General features: G+C 35.1%; 4 protein-coding genes across 4 annotated transcripts; 2 read left to right on the top strand and 2 right to left on the bottom strand.

The window, feature by feature from the left end:
• Positions 1-5,813: 5,813 nt before the first annotated feature.
• Positions 5,814-8,210, bottom strand: LOC148931043 (DNA-directed RNA polymerases II, IV and V subunit 8B-like). The gene is made up of 5 exons (XM_089067743.1): positions 8,021-8,210; positions 7,508-7,611; positions 7,230-7,387; positions 6,412-6,518; positions 5,814-6,196 (listed from the first exon to the last, which is right to left on the bottom strand). Exons 2-5 carry the CDS (start codon positions 7,575-7,577, stop codon positions 6,085-6,087), a joined length of 447 nt encoding a protein of 148 aa, XP_088923869.1. The 5' UTR covers positions 7,578-7,611; positions 8,021-8,210; the 3' UTR covers positions 5,814-6,084.
• Positions 8,211-9,761: 1,551 nt separating this feature from the next.
• On the top strand, positions 9,762-15,532 carry TADA (tRNA arginine adenosine deaminase). The gene is made up of 4 exons (XM_048113545.2): positions 9,762-13,428; positions 13,503-13,590; positions 13,737-13,864; positions 14,968-15,532. The coding sequence occupies exons 1-4, from the start codon at positions 9,929-9,931 to the stop codon at positions 15,233-15,235; spliced, it is 3,984 nt and encodes a 1,327-aa protein (XP_047969502.2). The 5' UTR covers positions 9,762-9,928; the 3' UTR covers positions 15,236-15,532.
• Positions 15,533-16,321: 789 nt separating this feature from the next.
• On the top strand, positions 16,322-17,274 carry LOC125210908 (uncharacterized). The gene is made up of 2 exons (XM_048110540.2): positions 16,322-16,939; positions 17,025-17,274. Exons 1-2 carry the CDS (start codon positions 16,367-16,369, stop codon positions 17,124-17,126), a joined length of 675 nt encoding a protein of 224 aa, XP_047966497.2. The 5' UTR covers positions 16,322-16,366; the 3' UTR covers positions 17,127-17,274.
• Positions 17,218-19,110, bottom strand: LOC125210909 (Zim17-type zinc finger protein). The gene is made up of 4 exons (XM_048110541.2): positions 18,881-19,110; positions 18,566-18,725; positions 18,023-18,151; positions 17,218-17,442 (listed from the first exon to the last, which is right to left on the bottom strand). The coding sequence occupies exons 1-4, from the start codon at positions 19,024-19,026 to the stop codon at positions 17,335-17,337; spliced, it is 543 nt and encodes a 180-aa protein (XP_047966498.1). The 5' UTR covers positions 19,027-19,110; the 3' UTR covers positions 17,218-17,334.
• Positions 19,111-19,727: the final 617 nt, after the last annotated feature.

Below are 19,727 nucleotides of genomic sequence, written 5' to 3'. Positions count from 1 at the left end.
GAAACACTTCTCTCTTTGGTACATTACTTGTAATTATACGGCAACGTTTTTGACTGCTAATTCTATAATCCCTCCGTCCGCGATTAGGAGTCCCGGTCACTTTTACACATCCGTTTTATAAAAATCATAAAATATAGTTAACGTCAAAAATGATAAAGTAAGAGAGACAATAATGTTGAAGAGTCTTTTCAACATTATTCTCTCTTTTACTTTATCACTTCTCCGCTTAAACTATTTTTTATCATTTTTATAAAATGGGTGCGCAAAAATGACCGGGACTCCTAATCACGGACGGAGTGAATATTAATTTAACATCGATTATATTTATAGCAATTGTACTTATCGTCATGAATTATTAGAATTGTACATATCGAAAATTTATATCGAGTGGAATTTGGATGAGATTTACAAGCCCATTGGCATCATTTGCTAGTAGTATTTCTCATCTGTGACAAACAGATTCTTTAATTTGTTGAAAAATAAACGTAGATAATCATAAATATAAAAGAGATGAATACAAAAAATTATTTATCTAATTCAATACTATATGTATCTATATTTAAGAGTGATGTCAAGCCAATGATTTCAGTATGTAATTTTAATGAGCGTGAAGTTTTCCACTTTTACCTTACCCTTTATATGACATGACAGAGATCAAATGGACTATTATATCGTTAGTTTTACTCATTTAATTTATGTCAAATTTGATACAATGTACACATAATGAAACATTAACTCAAAAAAATTGACTTGAAGAGTACATATATTGGGAAAATCCCAAATTATACATTCATTTATTTAGGCACAATAATTTTTGCATGTGTTGGCGAAAACATTAATTGAATGCTTTAGGTGTGGGCACATGTATGTAATGGCTAATTTTCGAAAATTTGGGATGAAATTAAGTCAGTCGTCAATAAATAGTAGGCATACTACTAAAATGAACAGTTTGATATCATAAGATGATAAGAAGTTTCCGAATCTCTGTGATCACTTCATAGGTTTCGGAAAATGGATACATGCATACATATACATACACAAAAATGCAAAAATGCATTTATTTTGTATTACGAGTAATAAGGAGTAGAATGATATATCCTTGGGTACTGGATATGTGAATTATTTGGAATATGCAAATGTACAAAAATACCCTTAGTTGATTGTTGGCATTTTAGTTTTAAAAAGTTGAGACAAATAAAAGCACCTCGAACTTTTTTATTTGAAAAAACACCTCAAATATTAACTATATATATGTGAGGCATGCGAATTGAACAATTTGCAAAATATGCAAAAATACCTTAAATTGTAGCTAGTCTAATTTTTTTTTGTGTGTTTTTCCCTAAAATCGGTAGCACTATCCATAATAAATGAACTTTAATGTATAGAAACCAATATTTAAACCATAGAGTATAGACATGGTTGCTGCACCTATTTAGTAAATGCAACAAAGCGATAGATAACATATAGATGTAATTAATGAATGACGAAGGATTTGCGTTCTCCAAAGTTTAATGCTATATATTGTCATCCGAATTGATTTAATGAAGTTATTTGCGTTCACTGAATATTTGTTGTGTTATTAGGTTGGGACCAAAAAATATTGAAATTGTATTTGTTTGAGAGCATTAACAATACCACAAGTTTTAGATTTCATCTTGGAGATTCGCTATTACTATATTTTAGATTCACACGTGTGCTCAAAATGACTCGAATTCTCAATCTACTAAAAAAAAATGAAGTGTCTTACCAATTGAATCGTATTTTATTGTCGATGATTGTTTTTTTTTTTTATTGGATGCTCTTTAACATTGCCCGATTTGTTATAAGGAGTAAAAAAGTTTTGCAAAAAAAATGTTAAAGAATGTGTCAGTGAACTCAAATTTGAGAGCTTTTAATTATAATAATTATAATTAGTTAAAAGGAAAAGGGATGTTCTCCGATTCCATGCAAATTGAAATGCCAAATATGAAAATTAATAAAAGAAATAAAACCAACGGTCGCGTAAGTGGACCTACACGTTATTCTTTTTCTTGTTCTCATTGTAGTCTGCATAAAGCAAAAAAGAATTTAAACTTGTGCATTTTACTTTTTGTACTTTACGGGATTTTATACAATTATGTGAATTCTAATGATATACAATTTTTATTAATTAGGGGAATGTGCATAAAGGATTAGGAACAATTATAAAACATAAATTAAATTGTTAGTAGCCAATATAAAACGCAATTCGTTAAATCATTTTCGAGGAATTAGATTATTTTGTTATCAAACTTGAACGGTTTTAATTCATCAATTGCACTTTTGTCATAATTCGAATTTTACAATTATCATTAGCGTTCGAAGTTCACTATGAATCAAAATTGTTTCAATTTCGATTTCTTTGAAAATTTGATGAATTTCTGTTTCATATAAAACCATTCTCAAATTTTTTTGTTTTATTTTTTTGTCTTTAACACATGAGTAAATTGATTTATTTATTTTTTTTAATCCTCAACATATGAGTAAATTGGTCTTATTTGACTTGATCAACATTTATTAAAAAAAAATTACCAAACTGCTGGCCGACATGCATGACACTGTGTATTTTTATAAGTGTAACCACAATAATGAAAAAGTCTACGAGTCCATGTGCACAAAATGGTCTTTTTAGGGTGAGCAATCTGTGGCCAAATGTCTCTGTTTTGCTAATTCAATTATATAGTGACATTTATCTGTACATATGGCTACTACGTAATTACTTGCAAAAAGCAAATGCACCTCTATTTTCATTTCGCCAAAGAAAGAAGCTTTCTTGATTTGTTAGTGCTTCAACAAATATTCCGACAGTTTAGATAGTGACCCTCTACCCTATATTTTGGTAATCTTGAAATTTTGTTTCATGTGACTCTAAAATAAAATAATCACAACTACCACTAATTTAATAGGATGGGTATTTAAATGCAAGAAGAAGCGGATTATTTTCTTTCGATTAAATTAATTAATTTCATTAAATAATTCCAAGCTATAAATTGCCTAATAAGAAATTTACTCAATGAAAATTGATTACGGCGAAGCTATAAACCACTGCACATTAAAACCTACTCGAAACCCACATTTAGACTGTATATTTGTCAATGATATTTAATACTCCTACAAAGTTCACAAATCTAATAGGTGGATGTGTAGAATTATGTAACATGTTCTATGATGAGCTGTTTAGAGACGATCGATTTTGTTTGTGACATTTGTTTAATTTAAATTATGCGTTAAAGAAACAGTTTTTGTTGGCTGTCCATTTCTAGGTGTTTCTTTGACTAACAGCACCTACCAAGAAGAAAATAAAGTGTGTATTCTATTTTTCAGACATATAGAAAGGAACTGCATAAGGTTCTTATAACATGGAATTTTCCTTTTTAATTTTTTTTTCTTCTGAACCTGGGAAAATTTCCTTTTTCTAAATAGTCCACTGCCTCAATTTATGTCTCAAGTAAATTCAATCTCCTAATATCTTATATTTTACATAGGTTAGGTGGTGTTGTTTAATCGCACATTAATTTGATTGTGCAGTGAATCAAGTCTTCCACAGATTGGTAGTGTAGGGCGTTTGATTTTTGGGCCAATTCTTGACTTTATATTTGATTATAGTGATTGATTTAGTTGGTAAGTATTGGACTACCTATTCATTCATTTATTATTTCAAGTTAAATAATTTAATGTAAGTACAAATTACTCTGAAGTGATAAGTTTGTACAATTTTGTTTTCTTTCTGCAATTGATATCAGACTTTATATCAATAAGTTTTCTTCTATATGTGCCCATCAATCAAAGAATTCTACATATAATAATGGATACCAATTAGTCAAGCAAATTTGATAATCATCCAAATAAAGATCTCTCTCACCCTCAAATAAAACTATGTCCAAGAAGAAAGTGCCAAATCTATTGATTAAAAATGAAAAGACAGCCTCCTAATTGGCAGAGTATTTTCCGATCTCAAATGTTACATGTTACACTTTCATTAGTGCCCTCACAAGTCTAACTTTGATTTAGAGCATTGTGCCCCATCTCACGCCCGATCGGTCGAGATCGGGCTCGGGCATGATCGGGCATCCATCGCAAGTCTCGGGCATGCCCGAGGACTACCGAGAGTTCGGTCGCGCCCTATCTCTCGCCCGATCCATTGGGCGTGAGATCGGGCGCCCATTGCAGGCCGATGCCCGAACCCGATCATTTTCTGGGTTTTTCTTAAAATTATATAAACCCTAATTAAAACCACTATAAATACTTCATTTTTCTTCACTTTTCACACACCAAATTTAGATGACTAGTTTGGTTTTTTTTAATTTGGTATTTTAGTTTTAATGTAGTTTTTTTAGCTAAGTATATGATGTAGTTTCACTTTTAAATTAAGTAATGTAGTTTTTTATTTTTTGCATTTGTGGTGATTAATATAATATATTTTGGTATTTTAATTTAATTAAAAACAAAATTAAAAAATAATAATTTAAAATTAAAATGAAAAGTGGATAAGAGATATGGCATCCACTAGGACTCTATTATTACAAAAAGATAGGACATGCTGATGTGGTAATCATTAGGGCTCTGACTAGGGCTTTCACTAGGGCATCCATTATGGATACTTATTTTTATGTATGATTTACCCATCCTATCTAAATTTGTTGTCCCAATGAACAAACGAAAAATAATCAAAATATTCATATTTTACAACGCAAAATGAATACCGACAAAGTTGGTTCCCAAAAAATTCAGGTTAACCAAAGAGAACAATTATTGGAAGTGGGAGATAGAGAATCTTGAGCATATTCATGTAGCACAATAGAATAAACGATTTTGGAATTATACGTGACTCAACCAATCACACAGTGGTTTTCCCCAATCAATAAAAGTCAGTAAATAAATTACACAAAGATGTTTCATATAGACTTGTTTTTATTGTTGCCCAAATATATAAGTTTAATTTTTGATCAACTATTTAACATTCTCATCACTAATATATTGACATAGTAGAAATTTATAATTTTCTTTTTCAAATGATTTTAATCCTGGTGAAAACTCCATTCAATCTATATAATTAGAATGGAGTGAGTACATATATTGTTTATCAATAGAGAACACCAAACACGAAATCTATCAATTTATTGCTGGATTGAATAAAAAAGAATACTTGTATTAAAAAAAAATTTAATTACTACGTGCAAGATCTACCACGATTTAACAAATACTCCTAACTTAAGAGAACTTATCAATAGTATAAAAAGAAGTATAAAAGCCAATAAAAGGTTCGTTATATTGCAGTGGGCTCATTTTCCATAGCCCAATAAAAATTTCATTCTTGTTTTATTTTAATACTACATTTTCATTATGTGTTTAGACAATGTCGTCTTTGCATCTTTTTGCATAAACATGAAACAATAACAAAACATTTTGCATAAATATGAAATAATTATAAAACTTTGTACACTACTCATCATAAAAACAAAGATGAAATTGTTGTATCGCACTTAGACAGAGGGTTGGATGACTAAACATACATATGTTCGTGATGGAATGTAATAAAACAGACTTTCTACAAAAGTCAAACCTTTACATTAACATGAAATAACTGCAAAGCATATTGTATGAATATATAATTACAACTTATCATTTGATTAATATTTTCACTTTAAGTAATTTATCAATTTCGTATTTGGGATATCGATATATTCATGCTATCACTGTATACATATGGTTTATTTTATTTGAATAGAACTACAGAAACAGCAGAAAAGTAAAAGAAAAGAGGATGCAGAACACTAGTACTAGGAACAAAAAGGTAGCAGAAAATAAGTATTGCATTTGAAATTTGAATTATGGGCGGTGTTGAGTTATGACATTAGCACCTATTTGAAGAACACAATTATCAGGAAAATGCTAAACCAAATTATCATCTCACAAACAAACTGAATGCGTCATTTAAGCTTAATTTATGAACACAAATCATAAACTATTTTCCAAACTTCTATTGTAGCAAAAGAACATCACTCCCACATTCTCTGAACTTGTTCAAACAATACAGCATCAGTCCATTCCAAAAGCCTCAAGTTTTCAGATCTTCCTCAAGAGAAGAAACATTTTTTGATCAACCTTGAACTTGCGCATCTTCAGAGGGTCGCCTCTTAACATCAATTGAAGTCCTCCAAACGAAATAAAAACCTCCCTGTCGCAGATGAGAATGAGATGTCAGCCAAGTGGGGTGAATAAATGTGAAAATCGAGAAATAGTAAGCAGTTATGTAACAAAGATTCTCTACAAGTTCCTCCAACAGGAGGCTCTTTAAGGTCAAAGAATTTGCAAACTTATAATGGCTTTCACATACTACCAAAAGAGAAATTCGGCTTGCAATTTCATCAATGAAACAGTTACAACACATACACTTTTACATCATCATTCCCGTCATTCTTTTCTTGAGACTCCGCCATCTTATACAGAAGACCATGCATCACGTACTCAAATTTTTCTGCAAGTGATTTTGGTTCCCCCTGCAAGTCAATATAAGAAACAATAAAAACTATAAGTCAATACGACTCTCTAGTCACACGTAATGCAAGATACTCCTAAACATCTAACATTGTCTAAATGATACACTAAACCAACTTATCCCTTTAATACAAAGGCAAGTTATTAAAATATATTGATACCAAAGATTGGAACTTTGATAGCACTTGATTGAATAGCAATCGCTAAATGATGATGTGCAATATCAGTCAACCATAATCCTCTAGTTACTGGATCTAATCCTCCACAAAAAGTAAGAAATTCCGCATATCTTGACCAATTTAAGCTGAAAAATGCAGTTGCTCCCTCGGCAAAACTTAGATTAAGTTGAGCCAAAAGATAGCGATTCAAGATAAATTCACGAGGGAGCGGTATCTCTATATGATCTACTCCAGCGTTTAGACTCTCAGGCTCATCATCTTTGCCTGTTAGGCAAGAGGCTAGCTAATTGCAATATTTTCCTCGGTATGTAGCAAAGATTGAAGCAACATAAATCAGATTAACACAACTATGAAGATCTAATGCACTCTCCCTCAACAATTTCATATTTTTGCATCATATATACGCCTAATCTAGAATAAAATTCCCCTGCAAGCTATATTCAAGTCACAAAGACCTACCAGCACCAATATTCTAAAAAATTTAAACAGATTATCCAATTGAAAACTGGTAATTCTTGCCGAAATGACCTGTACCTCAGGAAAGTAGCCTGTAACGGCTGAACCATCCATATGCAGAGTGTTAGAAATCAACATCCTGTATTTCTCTCTGGGACGCATTTGATACAGCTCAGAGTGCACATCTAATTCCAAGTAATAATCATTTTCTTCACTCTTTGCATTTATTCTAGAAACTGCAAAATTCATCCACACAATCAATCAGCTCAAACAAACCAATTTTTCTGTTTCATACATTTAAAGAGTAAAGACATAAGCCTCATAATAAGAATATTAGGAGTATCTTCTTTGTATACCTTTGTCATATACTGCTTGGTTATCAATCTTGACCACTTTGATTATCTCATCAAAGTAGAAATCCGCCATTGCCAACCAAAATGAAACAAAAGAGAAGTATAACCTGAAAAGAACATTAAAAATTGGCACTAAACGTTGATCACTTTGTAGAACTCAACAAAGGTACTAAACTTAGCAGAGTAAAACATAACCAAGATTAAATTTTGCTAATAGCTGGATTTCAAGTTGGTGAAGGGTATTCAAATTTCTGCTTGGTTTATTTTACTTACGCGATAATGGGGAATTAAGGAATCACAGTGAGTGCTAATTCAAGTAATTCTGCGCTACGTAGGTATAGGTCAGTCTCTCACCAATTATTGATAACATTCTTATTCGAATTTTTCTTTTGCGTTTCTGCTAGGCATGCAAGAGGAAATAAATTCAAAATATGCCGAGGATTACTATTGATTGCTATATACATATTACAAAAATTGAAACTTGCAATCAGCATAGAAATTGAAGTGAGGCATTACCCTGTTTTTTTAACCTTAGCAAGATGAAAATTCTACAGAAGCGATCCCGTCCTTCCACGGCGGCGGAATACGAAGAAGATGGAAAGGCGCGGCGGTGTTGGCAATAGGGAATATGCAGTTCGAGGTTTTATTCTTCCAAAATCCAGGGTTTAGAGAGAAGCAATATAGAGCTGTAATATTCGAATTATTTTATCTATCATATTCTGAATATTACCATACTATTCTTGAATAAATAAATTTTACTCCTTGTATCTGCGTTTACGAAAATAGTAATAGTACTATATTTCTATTAAAATTAACGTTTGCTATTCAAATTTCAAATTATAGAATCGATGGATATAATAGTATTACATGTAATGATTTTCTTTATTAGAAAGGTCAAAGGAGAGATCATAAAAACAGTTCCTTACACGGTAAATAAGAACTAATCTAAAACATCCTTCTTTTTAAGACCTATTATGAGCAAAATTAACTTATAATACTTCAATTTTTATGGTTTTAGTCTTTAATGTTTCGGAGATGAGATTGTAAATGTAATTAATCTATGAAGTAGGTTTTTGATTGCTCAATATTAATACTTCATCAGTAAAATAATCTTATTTTGCTATTTTGGAATGATCACAAAAAATAATCTCATTTTTAAAATGAAAACTTTATCTCATTCTGTGTTCACCTTTTCCATTGTTTTTTATACTCTATTCAGTTTTTTTTATTAGTTCTCTTACTTTATCAATTTCTCATCAAACTTATGTTGGCCAACAACGAGTTCATTTTTTGCGATCAGGAGAGTAGTCAGTGGATTATAGATTGTCTTAGACTAAATTGTTTCTACATTGTCTTAGTCATTTCTCATCAAACTCATTTTGGCCAACAACGTGTCTATTTTTTCCGATCAAGAAAGTAGTTAGTGGATTATAAGATTGTCTTAGACTAAATTGTTTCTACATTAATCGAAATTAATTATATCAACAACACTAAAGTGTGGGTATTACTATTATCCCAAAATCAAGTAATGAGATTATGCATTAGTAAGATTAATTATATCAACAACACTAAAGTGTGGGTATTACTATTATCCCAAAATCAAGTAATGAGATTATGCATTAGTAAGATGATAGAATTATCTATGAAATTCAATAACATTGATAAAACTCAATATTATCTGCTTCTTTCATCCCAGATAATTCGTCTCACTTTGACTGTACACGGATTTTAAGAAATGTAATGAAAAATGAGTTTGGAAAAGTTAATGGAATGTGAGTCATACTTTTATATATTAGTTTTATAATATGATCGGACACGAATTTTAAGAAATGTAATTAAAGGTGAGTTGAAAAAGTTAATGGAATGTAGATCTTACATTTATATATTAGTTTTATAATAAAATGTAAGTAGGAATGAGTTAGTGGAATATGAGGTTCACCAAAAATGTAAAAAGTGAAATGAGACAAATTATATAGGACGGACCGAAATGAAAAAATGAGATAAATTATCTGGGATGGAAGGAGTAATTATTTGAAGAAAATTAAAGAATCAGATTCATTCAACAATAAAAAACTACTCGTCTGTTCATGTGTTTTATTTTAGCTCTATCACAAATTTTTAGAAATATAAAAAATATATATATATATAAAAAGTAAGTAAAATTTATCTGCCTAAAACAATAATGTAAAAATGAAATACGGAGTAGTATAATCTTTAATTTAGATTTGAAAAAATGGGGCATATATCTATTATTCCATGTGTCGTGTAAAAATGGCGAAAAGATGACAAAAAGGGAAATCGAAGGAGCTCATCCATCCTAAATTCCTGTCATTCGTTGCTAACAGATCAGCTGTGGATCTTCGCATCTCCTCACTCCTCTCTTCTTCAAGGTACTTCTATCTCTCGCTTAGTCTCTTTTGAGCAATGCTCAACACTGGCATGACTTCAGCAATCTCACTAAGAGCCAGAGGATCCCTTTCATTCACCACCACTGACCACTCACACTGCTCAAATGGACGAATCCCTTCTGCCTATTCATCCTCCACGCCTTGTTGCTCTTGCTGCTGTACTTCATCATATACAGTCCCAATTTGCCCCAATTATGGCTATAACTTATACGGACTGAAGCAATCCTCTTTAATCCAATGGTCTCGTTACAGGCGACCCATTTCGAATGGATTTGATTATTTTGCTAGGTTGCCAGTTTGTGATATTGATAGAATAGGTTATCGTGATAAAGTTTGCAGCTTTACGGAGAGAAGAAATGTAGGTAGGAAAAGAGGGGGATTAAGAAAATGTTTCGTGTTTGAGGAGAGGAGTGAGGGGTATGATCTTGGGGGTGTCGACAAGGCCGAGGCTATACTTAGCCTGTTGTCTGAGGATTTTGGGGAGGAGTGTTTTCTTGAGACGAAGGAGACTCGGAGATTGGTGAGGAAACCAGTGGTGGAGAAAAGAGAGAATGCTAGCGTGTGCAGGGAGTGTGGGAGTAAGAAGGATAGAGTCGAGCAGGGTGTTTCTGGGAGTGGGAGTGGGGCAATGGTTAGTTCGAGGAAGGATGATAGTAGGAGGAGGAAGGAAAGGTTTCAATGTGAAGAAAATGAAGAAGAATTGTTTAGGGAAGAACATGAGGGCTCTTTGTTGAAGAATCGAAGGGAAGAAAGAGAGAAAGCAGAGAGAGAGACCTTGTTGAGAAAAGCGAACCAAAAATCTGTAGATAAACAAGATAGGGAATCGATGAGAAGGAAGAATTTGAAACTTAGGTCAAGGACAGAAGATAAGGAAGAGTTCTTGAGGAGAGAGAATAGGCAGGTGGTGGCAAAAGATAGTTCAAGGAGAGACGATAAAGAAGAGTTATTGAGGAGAGAGAAGCATATGCAGGAGGTGAGGAAAGGTATTTCAAGGAGAGACGAGAAGGAAGAGTTATTGAGGAGGGAGGAGCATATGCAGATGGTGAGGAAAGGTAGTTCAAGGAGAGATGAGAAGGAAGAGTTGTTGAGGAGAGAGGAACATAGGCAGAAGTTGAGGAAAGAGGGATCGAGTTGTTCCTCATATTATTCGCTCTCTTCAAATGGTGAATATGACAGCAGTGATGAAGTTGAGCTTAACTCGTCAACTGGTCATAAGAGTTATGCAAGGAATAATGAACTAGTTACCCAGGAAACCAGGGAAGAGGATCAGTGGCGTGAGGGTTACAGGGAAGACCGCAGGTCTAGTTTGGAAAATAAGAGCTCGTCACAGGAATTCAATACTGGATCAGGTGTTGTTGAGTGCGACTTCAGAAAGAAATCAGAGAAAAGACTTGCGGATATATCTGTGGAAGAGATTGAGTCAAGGACAGAAACCTCAATTAAGGAATCAAAATCTACCATTTCTCATGAACATACCCATGAAAAATTTTCCAACTATGTCAGCCGTGATGATAGGAAGGAAAAATCAACTGAAAGCATGGAATTTGATGAAGAGAGGAAACAAAAGCTTAGGCAAAGAGGTGGTGAAGTTTTGAGGCAATCTGAAAACATGCTGAAGTATAAGCAATTTGTTGGAAGTCAGGATATCCGCAGTGGAAATGTTGTAGACAGTACTAGCTCTCAAAAAGTATACACTAGAAAGGGTGAGATCTCTGCTAAAGTTGCTGCTTCAAATCAGGGGCGTAGTTCCAGGGAGGATGAGCATGGTAGGAATTCTAGTAAGATTTCTGAAGCATCAGAAGTCCAAGAGATTGACATTAGAAAAACCTCCATTTCTCAGCAAAATTTTGAAACTAATGTCAGGAGGGAAGACATATCTACCACTAGTGTTGATAGTACAGAGCATCAGCAACAATATGGTCGAGTAAGTGGGCAAGTGGAGTTAAGGGGAAAGTTCCAACAGTTAATCAAAAATGATGGTGAGTCGATGTCAAGAAGGGAAACAAATAAATTTGAGAAGATAGAAGAGAATGTGGGCAGTTCTAGAAATGATTTCGATGAATCGAACAAAGTAAGAGTCACTAGCTCGGCAAATACTGGTGCCATTTCGGTGGAGCGTAGAAATAAGAATAAATCAGAGACACCGGTAAGACCTGCACAATATTCATCAGAGGTAGGTATATTATCTCTGGGATCAACGGCTGGGATTGCTACTGATGATACTAATAGTGGAAGTTTACAACTTGAATCAACTACTTTACATGGAACTAACATACATGGTTCTGTAGTGGTTCATCCTGAAGCATATGGCAGAGACAAAACCAACAGTTCTCATGGCCAGGCTTCAAAATTAATCTCCGATGAAGGTGCAATTGCATCTGCTGCCCGATTAGAGAAATCCTCAACACACTACGTTGGAGAGTTTGTTGAACAGGTAAGGAGCGAAATTTTGAGTTCTGAAATTCAAAGGGGGAAGGAAACATATATAACTGAATTTTTGCATGGAGAAAGTTCTGGAGATCCTCAGTTAGTTGAGCAAGGCTTAGTGCTTGATAATCAGCCATCTGGAACAAAGGGGCCTTCGGATGAAATGTGGAATGTTGATGAACAATCAAATCCGAGGCCCTCAAAGGCAGAAGTTCCAGATAATGCAATCAAAGAGAGTGGTGTTATAGTCAAGAGAACTGGGAGGTCCTTATGGAATAGCATTGGAGATATTGTTCGATTTCGGTGGTTGGCACATTCTGAAAGTCATGACTCAGGCAGGAAAACTAGTGGAAGAATTTCACCAAATCAGTCTATGAGCAGCGAGAGGTGGTTTTCTGGACATGATGCTGAGGAAAATGAAGAGGCGGTTGAAGAAAAGGAGGGTGGAAGTTCCACACCTGGTTTATCTGGTAGGCATCAACATGAAAAAACAGGCTCTCAAATTGACTCATCTGGCTTGCATCAGCAAGGAAAACTGGGCTCCCAAACTGAGAAAAGTTTCAGCTCATCAACTTTAGAGGGCTATCTTGGGAAAGCAGGAACGAAGGACACATCTTCCTCAGTTACTCAACAAATGAGTACACTACAAGCCAGCATTTCTTTGCCTACTGGTGGGGAAATTTCTGGAGAAACATCCTCTGCTGCTATAATTGATCCCTCAATTCCTTTGCCTGCACTAAGGCTGCGGAGATCTCCTGTGGTGCGAGGGGTTCCAGATGGAGGAGAAGCACATGCATCTGGTAGTGGCACCAGTGAGCAAATAGATACCGGGCTAGTGGAGCAAACAGAGGCAGTAGTTGATAAGAGTGAGGTGAAACAAAAGAAACTTCAGAGGAAAGACCAAGTTGTTAGGGATAGATTTGATGACTGGGAAGAAGCATATAGGCTTGAAGCAGAACAGCGGAAAATGGATGAAGTGTTTATGAGGGAAGCATTGTTGGAAGCAGAAAAGGCTGCTGACAACTGGGAGGTGCCCGTAGGAGCTGTTCTAGTGCATAGTGGAAAGATAATCGCTCGTGGCTGCAATCTGTAAGTTGTTGACATTTTTTACGTTTCTTTGTTTTTATACAGATAAATTTTATTTTTTATTGTGCATATTTCAGGGTGGAACAGTTGCGTGACTCTACAGCCCATGCAGAGATTATATGCATTAGGGAGGCTTCCAACACTCTCCGGACCTGGAGGCTTTCTGTAATATATCTGTCTCTTTCGATTTACATAATTTATCTGCTTGGCTATGGATTCAAATATGGTGACTGGGAAATTTACCACCAAGCTATGTATGACTTGCTGCTTCTGCATAGAGCATAACATCCTAATTTGGACACCATCCGCAGGAAACTACACTGTATGTAACACTTGAACCATGTCCCATGTGTGCTGGAGCTATACTTCAAGCTAGAATAGACACTCTTGTTTGGGGAGCTCCTAACAAGCTTCTTGGAGCTGATGGCAGCTGGATTAGGTAACACTGAAGTTGATTATAATTTTATTATACCTGGAGAAGCCTTGAATCTCATTTACAACAACATTTTGTGCTTTTGCTTTGTTTTACTTAAATACTACTAATTATTTAAAGTAGTTGATGCTAATAAACGAAAATTCTATGGTGTCCCTGTGTGCCTGTTACTCATGGAAACCTGACGCTCCACAAGAACCACTCTTCAGCCATGAGATAAAGATTGACTACTATCCCCTCAACACATAACCAGCAAAAACTTTTGACACTTCTACTGCTATGCTGGCAGTTTCTGCTTTTTAATCCCCTACCCACTAAACAGTCATTTAGCCTAAAGCTTCACTTTATTCTTATATTCCCTTTGAGGGTTACAAAAGGAGCTCTATCATTCTCGGACTCTCATAACAAATATTGTTAATGCATTTCATGATATATTTCATTGCTTTAGCAATCCATCCAACAGCCCTTGTTTCGTTGCTTTCTAGTTCATATCTCTCAAGCATGTGAAATTTAATCATCAAACTGTGGTATTACTGAAAGATGGAAGTGCACACAACTACCAAGAAATGGTTTTAGGATTCTGCTGACTTTGTCAAACGTACCATTTCCCTGTGATCACCCAACCGTAGAGGCTACTGTATAGCTTGATGAAAGATATTTTACATGAAAAAACATTTGTTTCTTTTCTATGTATGTGGGAAGCTAACTTCCCATGACTTGTCGGTTCCCCTACTTGATGTGTTTAGACCTACTGCATATGGCTAACTCTTCATACTTCTTGTCCAACCCTCTTGTTCCTGGTCTGTTATCTTTTGCAACTTAATGTTAATGGAGAGATGGTTTCTACTAATTCATTATATGGAATGTTCGTATCTGCGTGAGTGGTTCATGAAAGCCAAATAATTGTGCACCTTGATCTGATACATGATTATGAACTAAAATTCAGAGAGTAAGTCAGAAGCAATATAAGTTATGCTGTTTATATCAGTTAATAAGTTCAGTTATATTAGATGTTCTTTTCAAGTTGAAAGCATAAAATCTTCATCTCATGAAATTTTTATCATTATTTTGACTCTGTTTTCATTGGTAACTATGATCCACATTCATAGGCTCTTCCCGGGTGATGGAGGAAACAGCTCGGAATCAAGTGAAAAACCACCAGCTCCAGCTCACCCGTTCCACCCTAAGATGAGCATTAGGAGGGGAGTGCTGGCATCAGAATGCGCAGACGCCATGCAGCAGTTCTTCAAGCGAAGGAGAAAGCAGGAGAAAAAAGCCGATGCTCCAAAACCACCATCACGTCTTCCCATTTTGAGCCGTCACTCGAATTTCATGGCCAAGATGCACGACACCTTCAGCTTAATGTTTTGTCTCTAAAAGAAACAGAAGCCCTTCTCCCCTTCTCCAAAATGGCGCTCACAATCGAAAAGCTCAATATTCAGAGATGTGTGGATTTCTCCTTCACAAGCTTCTGCATATGTTGCAATTTAGCTGTAGTTTGGTAGCTACTGGTACTTGTTATTGTTCTTGAAAATAGTAAGTATATCATCATATCCTCTCTCTCATATCCAACATAATGAGTTTGAGTTGTGATATCATTTTCTTGTCAACTCCAACTCCAGCCATGTAGCTCATTAAGATTCATGTTTTATCCATGGGAAAACATGCAAATTATGGATGGTTGTTCTGTCATCATTATTACATCCAACTCATATAATCTCACAGATTGAGACTTAATACCGAAATCTGGTGATTTGCCATTTTATAATTATATTTTGTGGGGATGACTTTCTCAACTTACTCTCTGTAATACCGTTAGGAGTTTTGATTTTCGTTAGCCCTTGTGAAAAATCAAACCTTTCCTTTGTTCCATTATATGGGTTATATTCAATCTTGCTTTTCATTATTTTGCACACTTACTGTTTTCTCTCTTCTTCCATCAACATTTTTTAGGAAGAATAATAGCGTGACAAATATGACACAAAAATGTCGAAACAGATGACAAATTTAAATACATCCTTTTTCTGTGTCTACACGGCTTGCCCTAATTTATCTTGCCTGTATTGAAATCATAAATGCATTTGCCTTCACTCCAAAGCAATTTCCAAAGTTGCTTTAATTTCTGAATGATTAAAAAATATTGTAAAATAATCGAAAGCATGATCAATGTGTAATACTATAATACGATCAGTGGCCGTAGGGGAATGATATTGAATTCTGATACACAAATTAGATGATTGTTGAAAGCAACATATGACCAATAGCACAATGTGCTGAAGAAACATATCAATAATTTCAATCACGACGCATAATTTTTGAAGCCAATTAGGTGTAACCTTCTCATGACAGCAGATGGCAATGTAATTAATCAAAATCCTAATTTCTTTTTTATTTTATTTTTCATCAAAATGACGTATCACCAAATTCTTCCTACTTCCAAAACGTGAGATATAAATGTATGTGCAACTGCAACTATCTCTCAGTCCACACACACAATTCCTCTCCAAAATGGCAGCATTTCTTTGGGCTTGGGTTTCTACCTTCTGCATTTTATTGGTCATTGCAAATGCGCAAGCACCCGCAGCTTCACCTTCTAATACCCCATCAGCGACGCCTACACCAGCCGCTGCAGCATCACCACCAACTGTAGCCACGCCATCAGTCGCCCCAACCACTCCACCGCCACCACAACCTCCAATAAGCCCACCCGTTGCAAGTCCAACCCTCCCACCGGCATTACCACCAGCTGTACCTCCACCACAAGCATCCCCCACACCAACGCAGCAGCCAGCACCGGCTCCTGCTGTAAAAGCACCTGCACCAGCACCAGTAGTACAGGCACCGGTGTCCCCACCTGTGGCATCACCAGCACCAGCACCGGCTTTACAACCACCGGTCCCTGCACCAGTGGAGGTCCCCTCACCTGCACCAGCACCCGCCAAGCACAAGAAACAAAAGCACAAACACAGGCATCACCATGCACCAGCACCGGCACCGATTGTTGTTAAAAGCCCTCCGGCACCACCAACCTCCCAAGACACAGAAGACACAGCACCGGCACCCTCACCAACCTTAAATTTGGTAATTAAACTGAATTCATACCAATTCTGCCTGATAAAATGTCTTATCACTATATAGCTTCTGACTGTTCATTGTTCAATTACAGAATGGCGCCATCACACTTGATCAGCATGGAAGAACAAGAATGCAGGTGACCGTCGGATTGGCCCTGACTACCTTGTTGGCTGTCAGCGGTTTCTTCTTCTAATTTATACTGTGGGACCATTTTGGCATTGGAGAAAGGTGTATTGGCATACAGAAGAGGATCAGAGCAGTTTTATCTATATGATATTCATTCATTATCTCCAAAATGTTTTACTATCATTTATAAATTTAAAATTTGACATATTTTTCAAGATATCACAGCAGATTCATTTCCCACAAAAATTGAAATGCTGACAAATTAAAAGCTCTGTCTAGACCTGATCCGTCTTTGCATCTAAATCAATTTCCTCCTCCAAGTTATACTCGATCACAAGCCCAAGATTGTCGACCAGCTTGTGGTACTGAGAACATCCTGAACACTGTAATAAAATAGTCAATCTACACATGGCCAGAAAAAATTACAGCAATAATAATAATATATAAAAGAAAAAGGTAACAAAACCTTTTTTGGATTTAGAATGTTCTAAGCATCTGGTAGAAACAGAATAACCTAAGACTTGGAGGAATATCTTGACTCAGTCAGAGAGCATTCTGGAGTACACAGTCTGCTGGCTTGAACTTATAGAATATCTTCTTTTCAGTTCATTGGTTTATTAGTATATGGTTGAATAAGACGAGCATCCCCTCTTTTCACTTTTCATTCTCATTTACCTAATTGTTTCTGTGAGCAGAGAAGCCCTTAGCCAACAAAAGCTGTTTCTATTAACTGTGGAGCATTATATGTTTTTGAAAGTACTACTATAATTAAAATATCTCTAGATTCTTATTTTGCTAGACCGAAAAGGTACGGTTTTCTGCTCTGTAGGGGGAACTAATTGTCGATACAGGCATTAGCCGAAATGACAGTGGGGGAGACCAGTTCCTAACTATCATATGTACAAGTAGTGAGGATACTCTTTACAAAGAAAAAATATACTGACATAACTAATTACTAAATACCTGCACATAAACAAGCCCACGTTCATAAGCTAGTCTATTGATTAACCTCTGTGACCGCACACCACAGGCATCACATGTAAAAGTTACCAACAGACGTCTTCTAGGGAGCTTCAAGTCGATAACACCCTCCTGTGAGCAAGACCAAAAGGAGCTCGGCTTAATCCAGACACTTCATCAAGACAGTTTTCAAAAATAATAGACTGGGGGGGGGGGGATTACTTTGGTATGTAAAACTACTATAGGCTAACTAACCAAGTATATCGACTGAATTAAGCAATCTTTGAGCTTATTACATATGTAATCATTCAAATACTCAATCATATATGCTTTACCACCCACAATAAGTGCCCCATATTTGTATAAGAAAGTTACATGTGCTAATCATGAGAGATGCCTCAAATAAGTGTTAATGTACGTAATGACAGTCCGACTCCTAATTAAGTAGCCAGGAAGAATACAGAAGTTATAATTATTCATAGCATGATTTTTTTTTTCATTTTTCCTAGAGACAAGCAAAAACCCAACATAAAATGGAAACAATACCTGTTGGCATTCCATTGAAGAGGACTGCTCCAATTCATTGTATTCTCCATTTCCATCTACCATCGAACATGATATGAATGGCACTCTAAAACATTGCTCCGTCTTATTTCCTCGGTAAGAAATCATCGACCTCCTTAAATTAATCGTTAAATCAAGACAGCTGCCAGATCAAAACCGAAGCATTTCAATGGCACTACTAATAAGAAGCTACTGTTTAACAAAAAGCTCAACCATTTTGGATTGAACAAAAAGAAAGTGAAAGTAGAAGCCTGATGAGAAAGTAAAAACAGATTAGTGTAGAGCAATTCTGCATACCTCCTGCCGTGAACGGCGACAGAAGATGATCTTGGAAATGTAAAATCTCCATATTTGGCACCAAAATTAGGTCTGAATAATTGGGAACAGGGGAGAGAAAATTTAGGGGCTTTAGCCACCAAGGGCAAAGAGCAAACGGCGTCCATTTTCAAAAGAAGAAGATGATGAACACAACCTTGTTCTTATTTTCACTGAATTTTGATTTTATTGTTCCATTCAAAACAATATGTTGAATTGTTGATTTCATATCGCAAGATTAATATTGAGCATAAATATTTGCTAATAAAAATGTATTTATTTCAACATATTCAGGTAAGAATATAAACATTTTTATTCAAAGTGTAAAATTCTAGTACTAGTAATTAGTTTGCTTATTGTTTTGTACTACATGGAGTAGTTTTTAAAAGGCTAATTAACCTCTAAATATTTGGAACATAGTCAAATTTTAGTTTAACACTCTCTCCATTCACTCCTCTATTACGTGTCCACTTTCTTTTTAACTTTTTGTTATTGGTTTTAAAAAATGTAAACAAGAACATTGAAAAAATTAATGATATATAAATCCTATTTTTATAATATAATAAAATGTGAGTGCAAATGAATTAGTGTAAATTGAAAACTGACATTATTTTATGAGAGCAAACGAGGTGCAGGGAGTATACAATATGGTTTACATTAAGAAAGAAATGGAATGAAGATAACATAAAATGAGAAACAAGATAGAAATGGTTTATAGTATAAGAAACGATGAGATGGAATGGTTTATAGTACTATATAAGATATGATGAGATGGAAGGGAGTACATAAATTGATGTATATACAAAACAAACTTCATTTTGAAGAAATG

The sequence above is a fragment of the Salvia hispanica genome, chromosome 3, assembly GCF_029641045.1.
Source record: "Salvia hispanica isolate PSC_SH4W2 chromosome 3, Shi_PSC_v1, whole genome shotgun sequence".
In the NCBI taxonomy this organism is placed as follows: Eukaryota; Viridiplantae; Streptophyta; class Magnoliopsida; order Lamiales; family Lamiaceae; genus Salvia; species Salvia hispanica.
This window is presented reverse-complemented; position numbering and strand designations above follow the sequence as displayed.

What these genes read in the sequence shown, in the direction of transcription:
- TADA (XM_048113545.2), top strand. Translation starts at nt 9,929, where the DNA reads ATGCTCAACACTGGCATGACTTCAGCAATCTCACTAAGAGCCAGAGGA. An exon ending in ATCGCTCGTGGCTGCAATCT is followed by an intron (nt 13,429 to 13,502) that starts GTAAGTTGTTGA and finishes TGCATATTTCAG; the next exon opens with GGTGGAACAGTTGCGTGACT. An exon ending in GCTGATGGCAGCTGGATTAG is followed by an intron (nt 13,865 to 14,967) that starts GTAACACTGAAG and finishes CCACATTCATAG; the next exon opens with GCTCTTCCCGGGTGATGGAG.
- LOC125210908 (XM_048110540.2), top strand. Translation starts at nt 16,367, where the DNA reads ATGGCAGCATTTCTTTGGGCTTGGGTTTCTACCTTCTGCATTTTATTG. An exon ending in CCTCACCAACCTTAAATTTG is followed by an intron (nt 16,940 to 17,024) that starts GTAATTAAACTG and finishes GTTCAATTACAG; the next exon opens with AATGGCGCCATCACACTTGA.
- LOC125210909 (XM_048110541.2), bottom strand. Translation starts at nt 19,026, where the DNA reads ATGGACGCCGTTTGCTCTTTGCCCTTGGTGGCTAAAGCCCCTAAATTT. An exon ending in CTTCAATGGAATGCCAACAG is followed by an intron (nt 18,152 to 18,565) that starts GTATTGTTTCCA and finishes TCTTGCTCACAG; the next exon opens with GAGGGTGTTATCGACTTGAA. An exon ending in GTGGGCTTGTTTATGTGCAG is followed by an intron (nt 17,443 to 18,022) that starts GTATTTAGTAAT and finishes ATTTTATTACAG; the next exon opens with TGTTCAGGATGTTCTCAGTA.
- LOC148931043 (XM_089067743.1), bottom strand. Translation starts at nt 7,577, where the DNA reads ATGGCGGATTTCTACTTTGATGAGATAATCAAAGTGGTCAAGATTGAT. An exon ending in CCAAGCAGTATATGACAAAG is followed by an intron (nt 7,388 to 7,507) that starts GTATACAAAGAA and finishes TGAATTTTGCAG; the next exon opens with TTTCTAGAATAAATGCAAAG. An exon ending in GGGAATGATGATGTAAAAGT is followed by an intron (nt 6,197 to 6,411) that starts GTATGTGTTGTA and finishes CATCTGCGACAG; the next exon opens with GGAGGTTTTTATTTCGTTTG.